This window comes from Balaenoptera physalus, assembly GCF_965194825.1.
Source record: "Balaenoptera physalus genome assembly, chromosome: X".
NCBI classification, from domain to species: domain Eukaryota; kingdom Metazoa; phylum Chordata; class Mammalia; order Artiodactyla; family Balaenopteridae; genus Balaenoptera; species Balaenoptera physalus.
This window is the reverse complement of record NC_138903.1, coordinates 91,360,329-91,378,194: the sequence shown is the minus strand read 5'-3', so window position 1 is coordinate 91,378,194 and position 17,866 is coordinate 91,360,329. Positions and strand designations below refer to the sequence as shown.

The window sequence follows — 17,866 nt, the reverse complement described above, 5'->3', positions numbered from 1 at the left end:
GCCTCCGCTGTCTCGTAGGTAAAGCCATTGGGGTCCCGCCCGGCCCCAGTGGGTGCGGTGTCCTGCTCCAGGGGTGTCCTGGAGCCACTTTCCTTCTAAAGGCAGGGGCGCGGGAGGTGAGACAGGTAACGACTCTAAGCCTCAGCTTTCCCCTCTGTAAAATGGGGATAAGAATGCTTTCCCTCTGGTGGCGCAGTGGTTGAGAATCTGCCTGCTAAAGCAGGGCACACGGGTTCGAGCCCTGGTCTGGGAAGATCCCACATGATGAGGAGCGGCTGGGCCCGTGAGCCACAACTTACTGAGCCTGCGCGTCTGGAGCTTGTGCTCCGCAACAAGAGAGGCCACGACAGTGAGAGGCCCGCACACCGCAACGAAGATTGGCTCCACGCTCGCCGCAACTAGAGAAAGCCCTCACACAGAAACGAAGACCCAACACAGCTAAAAATAAATAAATAACTTAATTAATTTAAAAAATTGATTTGTTTAAAAAAAAAAAAAAGAATGCTTTCCCCACAGGATCGCTGTGAACATTCAGTGATAACACATGAGTAAGCCTATAGTCCTGTGGTTATTGTGGGAACATGAATGTTTGGCCACTTCTTATTTATTATCAACTTCGTTGTTGGGGGAGAGATGAGGAAAGGAAAAGAAAAAGCCCCTGGTGAGAAACCCATTGTAACATCTGGTAGTTAGGATCACTGCCCAGTTGTTTCACTGTCTATGTCACTAACCCAGTGCCTAGCACGGTGCAGGGCACACAGTTACCAGTAAAGCATGGTGATTGCTGGATCTGTCTCTCCCTGTGCAGCTTCTCATGCCGGTGGCTTTGGTCACATCAGGTGTCTGAAGGGGGCAGGTTCTGAGCATCTGTGTCCTGATGGCTGCTGGAGCTTCTACTCCAGATTCAAGGGCAGCAGTCCTCAGGAAACCACAACACTTCACTTCCTGGTGGAATATGACGCCTGGCTCTAGTGAGTTCATAGATCTGGACAAAAGCATGTTATGAAATAGCTCCTGTGAGATTCTAGCCTAAAAGTAGAGAAGCTACTTTGATCTCATCATGGGAAAGAGGTTTAGCAGGTGGAATGTCATTCCATCAGCAGCTACTTGCTTTGTAGTAGTCCTGAGGCCCATCTTAGAAATGCCTTATTTGTGCAAAAGCAATGAATTCTATAGCTTGAGGGAGCTACTTGATGTTTAATATGCATTTGCAATAAGTTTACATATATATTTTCTAACTGTGTAAATAATAGTCAGTGATTCCCATGTATGTCTCAGATGGGTATTGAAATATGCAATTGCCTTTTCCGCGCCAGCCAGACAGGGGTCCATACGACGTTGTTCTGTATTCCCACTGTAACTTAAAGGGAAACTTTCACAATGTCCGGAGCCCTTGATGTCCTGCAAATGAAGGAGAAGGATGTTCTCAAATTCCTTGCAGCAGAAACCCACTTAGATGGCACCAACCTTGACTTCCAAATGGAACAGTACATCTACAAAAGGAAAAGTGATGGCATCTACATCATAAATCTGAAGGGAACCTGGGAGAAGCTTCTGTTGGAAGCTCGTGCCATTGTTGCCATTGAAAACCCAGCTGATGTCAGTGTCATATCCTCCAGGAATACTGGCCAGCGAGCTGGGCCGAAGTTTGCTGCTGCCACTGGAGCCACTCCTATTGCTGGCCGCTTCACTCCTGGAACCTTCACTAACCAGATCCAGGCAGCGTTCCGGGAGCCAAGACTTCTAGTGGTTACTGATCCCAGGGCTGACCACCAGCCTCTCACAGGGGCCTCTTAAGCTAACCTGCCTACCATTGCTCCGTGTAACGCAGACTCTCCTCTGCGATATGTGGACATTGCCATCCCATGCAACAACAAGGGAGCTCACTCAGTGGGTCTGATGTGGTGGATGCTTGCCCGGGAAGTTCTGCACATGCGTGGCACCATTTCCCGTGAACACCTATGGGAGGTCATGCCTGATCTCTACTTCTACAGAGATCCTGAAGAGATTGAAAAGGAAGAGCAAGCGGCAGCTGAGAAGGCTGTGGCCAAGGAGGAATTTCAGAGTGAATGGACTGCTCCAGCTTCTGAGTTCAATGCTACTCAGCCTGAGGTGGTGGACTGGTCCGAAGGTGTGCAGGTGCCCTCTGTGCCTATTAAGCAGTTCCCCCCTGAAGACTGGAGTGCTCAGCCTGCCACTAAAGACTGGTCTGCAGCTCCCACTGCTCAGGCCATTGAGTGGGTAGGAACAACCACTGAGTGGTCTTAAACTGTTCTTCCACAAACTCTTAAAACGGAAATAGGTTGACGGAAAATAAACAGTTTCTAAAAAAAAAAGAAAAAACAAAAGAAATCTGTGATTGTACCATGGATTCTTCCCTGCTCACCACATTTTTATCCATTGCGTAATGAAATGTTTAAATGCCAAAAAGTTTCCAAGTGTTAGTATAAAATGTCAGTTATGAGGATTTAGTATTTTGAAAAATAATAATTACTCTAGAGCTTCCCTATTATAATAATATTCAGCCATGTCCCCTAAAATAACCAGATATTCTAAAATATCTTTATGATTATTTTCCAAGAAATAATATTTTTAGTCTGTACTTCAGAAGGACATGTGCATCAACTTTCACTAAATATTTCAACATACCTCATTGCAAAAGATGATTTCTATTTTGGTAATATGTGGTGTAGACGAATTTGGTGAGACATGGTGTGGACCTATTAATATGATAAGAGCATATTGATGGGTATTGTTCTCCTGGTTATTTTAATTGCATCAAAGACTTAGAAAAATATATTTTAAATGCTTTATTGACCTATGATTGACATACAATACATTGCACACATTTGAAGTGTATGCTTTAATAAGGTTTTGTATATGTCTACATCATGAAACCAACACTACAGTGGAGATAATGAACTTCCTCGTGCCCCTTTGTAATCTCCCACCCACCTGCCTCTGGCCTCCAACTTCCTCCCCTGGACCTTTCCTGTTCCCAGGCAACCACTGAACTTCTGTCACTATTAATTAATTTCATTGTGATTTTATGTAAATAGAATTGTATAGAATGTACTTTTTTCCTAGCTTCTTTCATTCAGCCTATTTCTAGATTTATCCATTTGTTGCCTGTATAGATAGTTTCTTTTTATTGCTGAGTAGTATTCTATTATACAGATATATCAACAGTTTGTTTTATCCATTAACCTGGTGAGGGATATGAGGTTGTTTCCAACATGAAGCTCTTTTAAATAAAATTGGTATGAACATTTGGGTTTAAGTCTTTACAGGGACACATGCTTTCTTTCTGTGGGGTAAATACTTAGGGGTTCAATGGCTGGAGCATATGGTAGATGTAAGATTAATGTTGTAAGAAATTACCAAACTGGTTCTGAAGTGGTTATACCATTTTTCATTCCCATCAGCAGTGTATGAGGGTTTGATCCTCCACAATATCGTCAGTGCTTAGCATAGTCAGCATTTTTAATTTTGGCCTTTCTCATAGGGGTGTAGTGATATCTCACTGTAATTTTAATTTACATTTCCATATTGACGAATAATGTTGATCACCTTTTCATGTACCCATTTGCCATTTATATAATTTCTTAGGTGAAGTGTTGGTTCAAATCAGTCACATGCCAGAGAGGTCATACACAAAACAGACCTGGAAAGTAGAAAGGAATTAGCAAACAGTTTGGTGAGTCACTGTAATAAGAGTAGGAAAAAAAAGAAAATCATGGCTTTTCCTTTGTAAAATGTAGTCAATGTTGTTAGATACTCCCCTGGTGATCAGATCTAGAACTGTAGCTCTGAAAGTCTCAAGGCAGCAGGCAATGGAAGAGGAAGGGAGGGAGGAAAGGGTACTAAATAACCGGCCCACAGTCTTCAAAAATGTCGAGGTCATGAAAGTCAAGACAAAACGGAGGAACTTTGCTAGACTGTGGAAAACTAAAGAGACACCACAGTACAAGATTCTGTCCTGGATTCTTTGCTATGAAGGACATCGTTAAGACAACTGGCAAAACTTGAACAGGGTCTGAGGATTAGCTTGTGATAAATTTTATTAATGATAATTTCCTGATTTTGATGGTTGTCTTCTGGTTATATAGGAGAATGGTCTTGTCTGTAAGACATACACTGTAAAGTATTTGGGAGCTATGGGGCATCGTGTTGGCAACTTGCTCTCATATGGTCCAGGGAAGGGAGTGGGGCAGGGGATTCTTTGTTTTATACCAGCAAATTTTCTGTAAGTTTGTGATTTGTTTTTAACAACAACCAAAAACAAGGAGCATGTATTGTTTTCATCAGAAACATGGGCTCATTTATATCGATAAGGGCTGAAAGGAACTCCTTTGGGTTTTATAACAATGATGCCATTGGTGACCTTGTTGAGAGCAGATTCAGCTGAATGGAGAGGCAATAGACAGGGGTGGGCTGAGGAATGACAGGGAGGTTAGAAAGTGGAGACAGTGAATATAGTTCCCCCTGCTTTGAGAAGTTTTTTGTTTATGAAAATGAGAGGAGAGAGGGGAGGATGTGGCTTAGGAATATTGATTTGTAGGGAAGGATTTTTGGTATATTTGTTTAGCTATTCATTGGAAGGAGAAACATAAGCCAGTTCGTATTAATGTTGAAAAGGAAAGGCCTTGTAAAGAAAATAGAGGGTTCAAGGTCTAAAAGTTGATGAAGATAAGAAATGCTCAGCCTTTAGTTTTTCTGACTCTTCTGCATTGCCAGGACAGTGTGCAAACACTGAATTCAGTATTTTCAGGTGGCTGGGTGTGGAGGATGTTCTCCTACAAGAAGGTCTTTCTATAAAGCTCTTCAAATAACGTACAATATATATAAATTATACATACACCAAATTACAGTAATGGATATTTCCAGGGTTGTGGCGAAATATAGATGTTATATACACTTCCGTGTTGTTCGAATTTACCTTACATCCAAGATTTACTACTTATGTAACTATAATAAAAATAACATTTTAAAACAGGAGGTTTGAATTTGGTCTTAAATTTATTTGCAAGTTTTTTGTTGTACAGAGAGATTTACTTTTCTGAAAATATGTCCATAATTAATAGTGAAGGGGCTGGGGAGGAAGCAAATTAGAAACTATGTATAGCATCATCCCAAATTTTACTCAACAGACAGGATCCGTCTGTCATGAGGCTCAGAGACTGCACAGGTAATAGCAGTGGAAGCACAGGGTCTTGTGCCACATTTCACATCTAGAAAAGTCCATCAAGTGGGTTTAAGGGAACCCCTGGTCCTCCCTCATCCCCATCTAATCTGTTGTCCTCAACTGTGAGGTTCAAGTTGCAATTCTCCCCACCAGCTGGTGAAGACCTCTACTTTCTCAATTTTCTCCAAGCATATAATATTTTTTTAGCAAGGAAAGAAAACCAAAGCAATAAAGATTTTTGTTTGTTTAAATAGGCTTTATTTTGTAGAGCAGTTTTAGGTTCAAGGAAATATTGAGCAGAAAGTACAGAGAGTTCCCATGTACCCCTTGCTCCCACAAACCCACACAATTCCCCCCCCACACACTGTCAATATCCCACCTCAGAGTGCTACATTTGTTACAATCAATAAACCTATATCTATACACCCTTTATCACCCAAAGTCCATATTTCACGTTGTCAAAAGTATAAACATTTTAAAAAATAATTTTTACAAAGCAGGTTCTAAAACTGGAAGTATGAAACAAGCCTCTATCTCATATACAATTAGGAAAAGGTTGTAAAGATGTATGATCACTGCCAGAGGCTGATCATTCCAAAATTGACATTTCATTCATCCTTTCACTACATATTTATGAGCAACCTCTATGTGCCAGGCACTGGCTACCTGTATTCAAACTCCCATTTCACACCTCTCTCTGTTCAGCCCTAAACTTGTCCATACAACTGCCTACTTAGTGGCCCTGTCCTTTACAACTGCAAGATTCTAGCAGAGTTTTCACATCGAATAAGTTTACACAAACCCAACACTGAGCCCTAGAAGGTGACTGACTGTCTGCGTGCTAGTGTAGAGTGAGAAAAATCAGGGTTAGAATCCCTGTAATGCCTCTTACCAAGCTATGTGGCCTTGAAAATTGTTACGAAATACTTGCAGTATTCCTTAAGTGGTATAGTGTTTTATGAATATATGTATGTACGTATGTATGAGTTTCCAGCTGTTATGTGCCTAAGCATGAAATGTCTGAGTCTTAGGATATGAATAAGCTCTACTTGAAATTATAAAATTGTTCCCCCAAATGTTTGCACCTTTTTAAACTGCCACCAGCAGTGGGTGAAAATTCTCAATTTATACATCATACTCCTAACAAAAAAATACAACCAAAAACAAACCAGAACTTTGGTATTTAGAGAATTTTAAAATAAGTCTTCCTCAACTGATGACTCTGAAATATTGCTTTCTGTTGTTTTCACCTCCATTTCCCTAATTACTGATACAATTAACCACCTTTTCTGATATTTATTGTTTTTTATGCATTAAGAATATTAAACCTTCACTGGTTAATGGCCTCATTCTTTTGTCATGACCTTCTTGAGAAAATATTGTGTGCCAGGCAATGCCAGTCAAAATCATCAGAGAAGGAGATGGGCTTTGAGCTAAATCATACAGGAAGTGTAGGATAGTGAGAGGAAGTGGAATACGTATATGGACATTCCTGGCTATGCACAGGGCATGGAAGAGGAAAAGTACCCAATGTGCTTGGGGTACACAGCCAGGAGACAGTCTGATATGGCTGAAGTGCAGCCTACACGGAGGGATGGGGCGGTTGATGAGGAGCTCTGACTCACTTTGCAGCATCCAGAAACTACTAAGTGGCCATCTTTAGCCCTTATGAAAACAGAGCAGAAAGGGACCTTAGCAGTTACCTAGTCCAGCAACTTCAGTTTGCAGAGAGAGTAATGAGACTCAGAAAGAGTAAAGTAGAACATGGCCACCATGCATGTGTTAGGCACCTAATGGGATCAAGGTATGCAGGCTCCAATTCACATTTCATTCCAGACTTCTTACATGAGCTCTAATCCTGTGTATCTATCAGAAATCTTGAAATGGAGGAAGATAAATATTACTACAAATCCCCTGGTAACCTGTACCACTCAGCATGGATTCCCCTACCCAAAAAAGCATAAACTCAATCATTCCTCATCCTTGCAAGGCTACCATCTAAAAGAGAAGTCCAAGTGGGAGAGTGGCGAGACTATGGTCACTAGAGTCAGACAACCCTTGGTGAGAAGATCTCCTCAGCCTTTTACTAACTGTGGGGCCTGGGAATGATATTTAACTGCTCTGACCCTCAGCCTTCCTCATTTTTAAACCACCAGTGTTGGGCACCTAGTGGGACACTTCAGGAGATGCCAATTTGCTTTCCACTTTGACTCTTCCCTTCTTAAAAGAGGTGTCCTGGACATGAACTGAAAAGCTTGACTACTAGAGGGAATACTTGAAAATGTAACAGAATAAAGGGATATGCATACAAATTCATTACCTGCCCACATGAGTTTCTGTGCCAATTTGTTATGTTAGAATTGGCTGCCTGATGGAGTCCTGGAGAAAGAATGTTATTATAGGGACTTCCCTGGTGGCGCAGTGGTTAAGAATCCGCCTGCCAATGCAGCGTATATGGGTTCGATCCCTGGTCCGGGAAGATCCCACATGTCACGGAGCAACTAAGCCCGTTTGCCACAGCTACTGAGCCTGCACTCTAGAGCCCATGCTCTGCAACAAGAGAAGCCGCTGCAATGAGAAACCTGCACACCGCAATGAAGAATAGCCCCAGCTCGCTGCAACTAGAGAAAGCCCGTGCGCAGAAACAAAGACCCAACACAGCCAAAAAAATAAAAATAAAAATAAATAAATAAATAAATTTAAAAAAAGGAATGTCATTATATCATTTCCATTTAATTGAAGGATCTCCAGTCGAGTCTAGGATAGGAGAAGAAAATCTCCCCCACCCCTCTATTTCATAAGCTCTCCAGTTGTCTTATTTTGACTTCTAGATTTAACATCAGAAAAGTTTGTGAACTTTGATCTTGAGGCACAGAAGCTGATAAGGAAGCACACAGTGTGATATTGACTTGGCTAAGTAGAACACTGAAATGAGAGTCAGGGGTTCCCATCATAAAGGCACTTTGGAGAGGTCACTCCCACCAGCCGCATTGATTAAACAAGATAAAAATATTGAGTTCTCCTAGCCACTCAGGAATATTACCACTCAGAATACCAGGACAAGGGACTTCCCTGGTGGTCCAGCAGTTAAGACTCTGTGCTCCCAATGCAGGGGGCCCAGGTTTGATCCCTGGTCAGGGAACTAGATCCTGCATGCCACAACTAAAACCTGGAGCAGCCAAATAAATAAATATATTTTAAAAAAAAAGAATACCAGGACAAAATCATCATCACCTTCTGGATACAAAATACTCATTTGATGTTTTGCGTATTAAGTCAATTTATGAATAATTTACAGGAGTGAAAAAAAAAGAGATAACAGAGGACAGCTAAATCAGAACATTTAACAAGAATTTAAACATATCAAACCCAAATTTTATTCCTCACTTTCCTGGCTTTGAAGATAGGTATACACAAAATAGGCATCATCCTGTGAATGTAACTTACTCATCAACTCTCATGCCTGAATCTGGAATATATACATCTTGTAGATACTGATTCTTCACTTTTATCTCACTTATATCCCCAATAAATTCTGTCTTATCACTACTTCTGGTTCATCTTGTACTTAAATCATCAAAACAAAACTTTTCAAAACTTTGACAGCTCATAATTTCATTTAAGGGAAGACAGCCATCATCTTTGCTCCATAGTTGCAAAACATTTTCATTTTTAGATTGATGAACACCAATTAGAATGATGAATCCAATGATTTTTTTCCACTTATACATGATCTATTTCCTTCTAATTACCTGATTTCAGCAGTTGTCTACTTAGAAACTTACTGATTAAATATTGGACATATATTAAATATACAATATCATAAAGATGACAGAAAGTTTTCCCATGTCCTTTGAGCAAAACGCGGCATTTCTAGTTCTTGTCACAACATATTGTATGACTAGCGTCAAACTGATTGAGAACACCATTTATCATTTTGGTCCTTAGAAGTACATTGTTCACTGGTTGATTTTTGAGTTTGAGAAAGTTCATCTAAGACACTGTCGTTTGAAGACTCACAGTTTGATATTGCTGTCACTGTACTTTCGTCTTCTGATCTGTCTAATAACCATAAAATGAATTCCTCTCTCAATTTCCATCATATGGGAAGAAAATGGAAAAAAAAATCTCACCTGTGTTCAATGAAAGCTGGATTAAATAAATGCAAAGATGGAGTCTTTTGACTTCTTTTATACCTTCTTGAAAGATAGTGTAATACTTTGGACAATGCAGTAAAAAACTAAATGGTGATGTGATATGACTTGTTTCAGTATTGCGTCATTCTTAATGTAAGCTAGTCCATCATTCTTGCATTATCTCAATTTTTTTTAGTCTTTTTAGTATAGCTGGGAATTAGCTAATAATAAAATAATTCTTAGGATGATGAATAGCTGAATGTCTCAAGATATAGAAAAAATAAGATCAATAAGATCCCATATGTTAATTTTACAAAAGGGCCCAGTTGTCCCACGTGGTGTGTGCAAGGTAGAATGCACACACCATCTCTATTATTATTATCTCTATTTAAAAATAAGAGATAATATTCTCCTCATTCTTAGGAAGATTTCTAGGAAAGAATAGAAAACATAAAATAGCAATCCTTAAAAGTACTTAGAAATGCTCAAAGAAAAGCTCAAAAACAAAAATTGGGTGCAGTGGACCCTGATAGTTTACCAAGAGTTAAATGAGGTCCCATCTGGAAAAGCAGTCTGAGGTCCTAGATGAACACTGTGCTTCCCAGTAATTACACCAGCAGTCAAACTGATGATATCATAGAACTCTGCATAATAGGTAACAGACTAATGGTATAGAAGCAATTTCCCCTAGGAAAACACCATTTTTTAAATTGAAGTATAGTTGATTTACAATATTGTGTTAGTTTCAGGTGTACAGCAAAGTGATTCCATTATATATGTACATATATATATATTCTTTTTCAGATTCTTTTCCATTATAGTTTATTACAAGATATTGAATATAGTTCCCTGTGCTATACAGTACACCGTTGTTGTTTACCTATTTTATATATGGTAGTTTGCATCTGTTAATCCTATACTCCCAGTTTATCTCTTCCCCCACTTTCCCCTTTGGTAACCATAAGTATGTCTTCTATGTCTGTGAGTCTGTTTCTGTTTTGTAAATAAGTTCATTTGTACTATTTTTTAGATTCCACATGTAAGTGATATCATACAATATATGTCTTTCTCTGTCTGACTTACTTCACTTAGTATGATAATCTCTAGGTCCATCCATGTTGCTGCAAATGGCATTATTTCATTCATTTTATGGCTGAGTAATATTCCATTTTATATATATATATATATATATATATATACACATATATATACATATATGTGTATATATATATATATCACATCTTCTTTATCTATTCATCTGTTGATGGACATTTAGGTTGCTTCCATGTCTTGACTGTTGTAAATAGTGCTGCTATGAACATTCGGGTGCATGTATCTTTTTGAATTAGAGTTTTTGTCTTTTCTGGATATATATCCAGGAGTGGGATTGCTGGATCATATGATAACTCTATTTTTAGTTTTTTAAGAAACCTCCATACTGTTCTCCATAGTGGCTGCACCAATTTACATTCCTACCAACAGTGTAGGAGGGTTCCCTTTTCTCCACACCCTCTCCAGCATTTATTATTTGTAGACTTTTTGATTATGGCCATTCTAACCAGTGTGAGGTGATACCTCGTTGTAGTTTTGATTTGCATTTCTCTAATGATTAGCAATATTGAGCATCTTTTCATGTGCCTGTTGGCCATCTGTATGTCTTCTTTAGAGAAATGTCTATTTAGGTCTTCTACCCATTTTTTGATTCGGCTGTTTGTTTTGATATGGAGTTGTATGAGCTGTTAGCATATTTTGGAAATTAATCCCTTGTTGGTTGCATCATTTGCAAATATTTTCTCCCAGTCTGTAGGTTGTCTTTTGGTTTTGTTTATGGTTTCCTTTGCTGTGCAAAAGTTTATGTTTGATTAGGTCCCATTTGTTTATTTTTGCTTTTATTTCTTTTGCCTTGGGAGACTGACCTAAGAAAATATTGCTACGATTTATGTCTGAGAATGAGGAAAACAGCATTTTAAAAGGTATTTGTTGGTCTAAGCATGAAGCACAGGCCACTTTTATAAGAATCAGCTGGGCTCTTGTTAAAATTGCAACTTTTAAGACCTTACCCTAGACCTTTCCCTGGAGTTTGAGGCTCAGGAATCTGTATTTTGAACAATTTCTCTGGTAGATTCTGATGTTCACTATAGTTTGAGAACTGCTGGATAGCAAATGTCCAAGATTTCTTTAAATATTTTGCATACTGTGATCTCTGATTCCAATGTCAATTGGTTTTGCCATTCAACTTTAATTATGTTTCTGTTTTGGTGTATCTGGTAGATAACAATTGAGACATGCAGCACTTGTTTACTGAGTCCTTAAGACAGGAAAGGCCCTCCCCCTTATGGGGTTTACATTCTCTTTTGGATACACATAAAATAAAAAATAACTAATGTAATTTCAATGGGTGAAGAATGCCATGAAGAAAATAAAAAAGAGAAATGGGATCAAAAATAACATTTATGGAGAAGACAGTCAAGGATTTCCAGGGCCACCCAGTTTGACAACTTCAAAGACCATCACTTACTTTGACTACACCGTACATGATGATCCCTGGAGCTGTGCCATACTTTGTCACTAGAGAAAGCCATGCTATGGACGTGACTTTTCAGCTGAGACTTGGATGATAAGAAAGAGCTGAGTGTGTGAAGAACCTTTGATATTAGCCTAAGGAACAGCACACTCTGAAGTGGGAGTGAGTATGACTTGTTCCAGAAAAAGACAAAAACCAGTGTGAGAGCCTGGTGGGAAAAGTGGGGAGAGTTGTGAGAGACAAAGCAGAAAGAAAGCTATTGTAAGATATGGGAAAAAAACTCAGGCCTAGCAGGCAATTTTACCACATTTCCATAGTCAGTATACTTTTTCAATATCTGAGACCACTGGGGCACAACATCTATTCTGTGCACAAACCTTCAACACTCTCTCACACCTCAACATTCTCAACTGCTCTTTTGGCTTCTTGCTTCTTTGGAAAAATAAATGCTATCACAGAAGAGATTGTCTATATGTCCCCCAACACCAAACATACCAATTTATCTGCCTCAGCACCTATGCTCCCTACTTTCCCTGCAGTGACAAATCTTCCTATGGTAGCCCTTCTCCTTGCAATGGATCACCTACTCCAGGACTCTGATTGTGTGATTATCCCCATTTTCCCTTGAGCCAGCAATATTCCTCTTTCTACTAGATGAGTGAATATGTGCATGAATGAACAAACAGGTGAACTCATGAAAGATTTGAGAGTTGGGTTGGGGGTATAGAGGGAAGTGTTAGTGTGATTCTCAGATGTTTCACCTGATTATCTGTGTGACAGGTAGTGATATTAACTGGGATGAGCAACACGTAATGGATCCTTTCTGGAGGGAACATGATGGGCCATCCTGATTTCTCAGTATCTTTGTATACCCAAGTGGGAATGTTAAGAATGCAGCAAGATATTTAGATCAGAGACTGAGCTAGAGAGGGAAATGCAGGAATCATATGTGGATGGACAGCAATTGAAGATATAAGTATAGATGAGATGGCTGCCAAAGGAGAGAACATGGCATGAAAGGGAAAGGTGGGCATGTGCTTTACAAGCCTGAGGAGACTCAAAGCTTTCACCTCTGGCTGTCCTTCAGACTCAGGCAAGTAGGAAGTGAAAACTAATGCAGAGTTGTAAATGGCCTGGCTAAGACTGAATGAGTTCCCCAGCAAGGACCAATCTGCAAAGACTGGGAGAGTGTTTCTTCTTTTCTCTTCTTCTTTAACTTTTATTGACTCCAGGTATTTAAAGTAACTGTCAAAACATCAGCTGACCACTAAGCTTAGGCAACAGACTTTAATGGACACACATGATAAAGAATACAGACTTTACAAAAATAGTTTTAAAAAATCACTAAACAAACAATCAACCACAAACCACAACAGCCAGCAACAACAAATCTTGGGGAGAGGGAAGAATATGATTCCCAGAGGCACCACATAGTAATATTCAAAATGTCCAGTTTCAATAACAAAAAATTATGAGGCAAGCAAATAAAGTACAGCTTATTCACAGGAAAAAAATTAATAGAAACTGTCTCTCAAAACTGTAAATCAGGGCTTCCCTGGTGGTGCAGTGATTAAGAATCCGCCTGCCAGTGCAGGGGACACGGGTTTGAGCCCTGGTCCGGGAAGATCCCACATGCCGCGGAGCAACTAAGCCTGTGCACCACAACTACTGAGCCTGCACTCTAGAGCCCACGAGCCACAACTACTGACCCTGCACGCCACAACTACTGAGGCCCACGTGCCTAGAGCCCGTGCTCCGCCACAAGAGAAGCCACCGCAATGAGAAGCCTGCACACCTCAATCAAGAGTAGCCCCTGCTTGCCCCAACTAGAGAAAGCCTGTGCGCAGCAACGAAGACCCAATGCAGCCAAAAATAAAATAAATAAATTTATATATATTAAAAAAAGACTTTAAATCAACTGCCTTTAATATGAGCAAAATGGTAAAGGAAAAAGAGCTAAAATAAACCAGGTGAATGATGTTTCGCCAAATAGGGGATATCAATAAACAGGAAGAAATTATATAAAAAAAAAACCAATAGAAATTCTGGAGCTGAAAAGTACAGTAGCTGAAATGAAAAATTCAGTAGCAAGGTTCAACATCAGATGTAGACAGTCAGCAGAAAGAATCAGGGAACTTTAAGATAAGTCTATTGAAATTACCCAGTCTGAGGAGCAAAGAGAAAAAGGAGAAAGAGAGAAAGAAGAAAGATTATTTGAAGAAATGATAGGTAAAACTTTTAAAATTTAAGGACAGTCACAAATACATACATCCAAGAAGCTCAACAAATTTAAAGCAGGATACACTCACCAAGACACATTACAGTCAAATTCTCAAAACCAAAGACAAAGAGAGTATCCTGAAAGCAGCAGTAGGCATCAGGTTTTATTTGGACCCTGGTCCAGGCAAACTGTTAAAAATAACTATAACAGAATTGGAAACTTGAACACGGATTGGACATAAAATGGTACTAATGGATGATTAATTGTTAGGTGTGATAATGGTATTATGATTGTCAGTAAAAAAGAGTCCTTGTAGATGTGCACTTTGAAATACTTATGCACAAAGTGATATTATATCTGGGATTTGCTTCAAAAATAATCTCTAAGGGTGGGAAGTGGGTAAGGATATAGATGAAATAAGATCGACCATGAGTTGTTCCAGTACACTTCCAGTTGTTATGTACACTGGGTGATGAGTACATTGCCTTTCATTATACTATTCTATTTTTGCATGTTTGAAATTTTTCCATAACAAAAGATAATGTAAACTATAAATAGAAGGAATTTTTAATCAAAAATAGGAACAAAACAATAAAGTGTTAAGAATAATTAGAAACAATTCCATCTCCTTGATTCATTTCCTGTTGCCCCCACCATGCATTTGTGTATAGAGAAAACGAGAAAACGGTGGGCATTGGTAACAAGGAGGACAACAGTTTGGGGGTGGGGTGTTTGAGGCACCTTGCTCATCATAGATATTCTTGCATTAATTTTGTTTTTTTAGAATATTGCATTAAAGTGCGATTTATCTTCAGTACAGAGGGGTTTTGCACACCCTAAAATGTTACGCCTGAATCCTGGCAGGTGTAGGGGTGTATCCTGGGAGCAGAGGAGGGCAAAGGCAAGTCCCCAGAAGAGCAGTGGGAATGGCCAGTGGCCCCCTGGGAAGATACTGCCCTTCCACGGCCGTTAGAGAAAGGCCCAGGAACACACAAAGAAAGGAGAGCTTCGGGGCCCAGACCGGTGTCTGGACAAGTGACACGGGGGACAGGGGGAGGTGCGCACGGCCGGCTCTGCGCGACCCCGTGGGGCAGGAGAGGGCGTGGCAAGGGCGTAGCGTCCCGCGGTGACGGAGGCCCCACGTGAACGGCCAGCGCCGACTGGCGCTCGCCCCGCTCTAGTGGTAGACCAAGCTGTTGCTCGCTGCCTTCTCGGTCCCTGCGGGAGTGCGAGCCGGGGGCGGCCCCCAAGAGTACGAGGCGCGGGGGCAGCAGGTAAGGAACCCGGAGGGGGGTCCGCAGAGGTGGCGTTGGCGAGCGGACACGGCCTGCGGACCCCTCCCTGGGGGTCCGGTTGCCCCGGGGCGGAGACCGCAGCCCCCACGCCCCCTGCGGCCTGGCGTTTGGCCACAGAAAACGGTAGGCCTTCTCTGGGGGCGGGCCGAGCGGCCCTGAGGCGACAGCCTGCTTCTCGCAACACAGCGAGATTTTCCGACGCCCCCGCCCCGCCCCGCCCCGCCCCCTTCTTCTCGGGGTAGAAAATGGTGGTCGGCGCGGGGGCGGCTGAGGATGGGAGCGGGGGACGCTGGGTGGGGGTGGCCGGGGGTGGGAGATGCGGGGCCGAGAAGGGGCCGAGCGTCCGGATGCAGCAGCCCCCCTTCCCCCACCCTTACTCTCTGCAGGTCTGCGAGTGGAAGTGTCGCGGCGGCGCACTTGCAGCAAGAATCGGGAGGAGCAGGAGACCGCGAGGATAGGCCCAGGTCGGTGCGGGGGACAGTGGGCAGGTGGGGGGAACGTGTGGATAGCCCTAAGACCCCCCAAATGCTCCCCCCGTACCCCGTCCTCCATTTTGGTGCCTGCAGAGACGTGGGCATGGATAGGCAGGGAAAATGGTGGGTTTTGGGCGAGGGAGGGGGGAGAGCTCGGACTGGGGGCCCCCTAGAGGGCGTAGGGAGCCTCTCAGGTGGGAAAACGAAAATTTGAAGAGCCTTTACATCCGGGGTTGGAAGTCTTGAGAGGTGCTTAGTAGGGCCTCTGTCCTCGGTGCTGATCAGTCCACCCAGAAAATAGTCCCTTCTCTCTTTTGTCTCGTAGGAGCAATGGCGTCCAAAGAGGAGCAAGCAGTAAAAAATCTCTACATGGAAAATACCCAACAGGAAAACGAAGGGGGGGACCAGGCCCCTTTGCAACATGGAGAGGAATCACGCGATTTGGGAGGGGGTAGAGGCCAGAAGCCTGGAGGAAATGTCAGGCTGGGACGTGTTAGACGACTTGTCCCTAATTTTCGATGGGCCATACCCAGCAGGCATATTGATCACAGTGAAGTGGGGGATGATGTAGAAAAGCATGCAGGGCAGATGATGGAAATCAGGAGGAAGACTAAGAAGCAGCAAATGAGGCATCATGTGCGCTACCAAACTCCAGAACCTGACAATCATTATGAGTTTTGCCTTATACCTTGAATCCTAAGATTTTTCCCTGAGGTCAGTAATGTGGCCTCTGCTCTACATACCTGTAGTTTTTGTGATTTACTTTTTCTGTAAACCTTTTGGTGTTTCCACTTACCAGTTTCTAATTGAATATTGCTTTGTCTCTGTAAAACTTTCTGTCAGCAGGGCAATTTCATCCAGTTAAGGAAAAATTATTCTTTTCATAATATGAAATTAATAAAGCAGTTTAAAAAGCAATCTTCCTGTGACACACCAGTGTTTATTTTTTGTTAATGTTACCCTTCCTCTCCTAGCTCCCTGGACTCAAAATCTCAGTTGTCTTTGACTATTTTTTCTTGTCCTCAACCAACCAGGAAGGATCGTATTCATAATTCAGTATCTGATATTTTAAGAATGTATGTTGTACTGGTTTTCAAGGAGTGTGAGTCCACCATCTGCATAAAAATACCTTGGTGGGGGAGCTTTTTGAGAATGTAGGACCTCTGGCTCCTATCTTCCAGACCCACAGAGTTGGATTCCAAAATCTCCATTTATTAGTAAGCTCTCCAGGTAATTCTAGTGTACACTGAAGTCTGAGGCCAGTATTGTGTGTATGTATGTTGGATATCTGTGTACATATGTGTGTATCATTGTGTGTATGTATATTCCATGAACGTATGTGTGTTTCGTGTCATTAAGTGTAAACAAAGTAAGTGGAATAACATAGGATGAATACTTCCTGAATTCAATGGGCAAAAACATTAAAAAACTACAAGACCCTAAAATAGACTGATTATAAGAGTGGTAGGGACAGTGGCAGATGAGGGTACTGGAGTTCAGAGATGCTAAGTACCAAGGTTACCCTCTGCTGTACATCTTGGTGGGGGGGGGGTCTGATCTGGAATATTTTCTATAGGACTTTGTCATCTGGAGGTGGAGAATATTTGACTTTTGTAACTGATAACAAGCTGAGGAAGATCAAACTCAGCAAGACTGAGGCTGTTGTTCTATATTTTGCTTTTTAGTGTTTCCAGTGTAGACACTTTGAAAAAGTGTAGACATTTTAATTTTTAGAATAGAGCAGAAAGAAATCTTAAAGATTCTTCAATCCAGTGTTCTTCAAAGTGAGAATTGCCACCTATTACAACTCTTGAAATCAGTTTTGTGGGTCACAAGCAATTTTTTAAAAAGAATAGACCAAAAAACATCAGAGTTCATCACCCATGAGTAGTGTTAAGAATTATTTTGAGAAACTTGTTTTAGTTTTACATGTAAGAAATATTGTCACCTTATAAGATGTATTTCTAACTGTAGGTCACAGGGTAAAAAAATGAAGTCATTTTATCAGTCCAAACTTCATTTCACAGATGAG

At 41.2% G+C, this 17,866-nt stretch overlaps 2 protein-coding genes and 1 pseudogene across 4 annotated transcripts in view; all 3 read left to right on the top strand.

Annotated features, from left to right (window-relative positions):
* The window catches only part of BEX3 (brain expressed X-linked 3), a 265,627-nt gene that overhangs the window by 84,041 nt on the left and 163,720 nt on the right, over positions 1 to 17,866 (top strand). The gene's annotated exons all lie outside the window — the stretch shown is intronic.
* Positions 749 to 2,333, top strand: LOC309653215 (small ribosomal subunit protein uS2 pseudogene; annotated as a pseudogene). Its single transcript has one exon. The product of its transcript is annotated as a small ribosomal subunit protein uS2 pseudogene (transcript).
* On the top strand, positions 15,189 to 16,752 carry BEX4 (brain expressed X-linked 4). 2 transcript variants are annotated; one of them, XM_082447820.1, is made up of 3 exons: positions 15,189 to 15,340; positions 15,748 to 15,825; positions 16,160 to 16,752. In XM_082447820.1, exon 3 carries the CDS (start codon positions 16,165 to 16,167, stop codon positions 16,525 to 16,527), a length of 363 nt encoding a protein of 120 aa, XP_082303946.1. In that variant the 5' UTR covers positions 15,189 to 15,340; positions 15,748 to 15,825; positions 16,160 to 16,164; the 3' UTR covers positions 16,528 to 16,752. The 2 variants fall into 2 exon arrangements, with proteins under 2 accessions (XP_082303946.1, XP_082303947.1); XM_082447821.1 differs by lacking the exon at positions 15,189 to 15,340 and adding an exon at positions 15,347 to 15,484.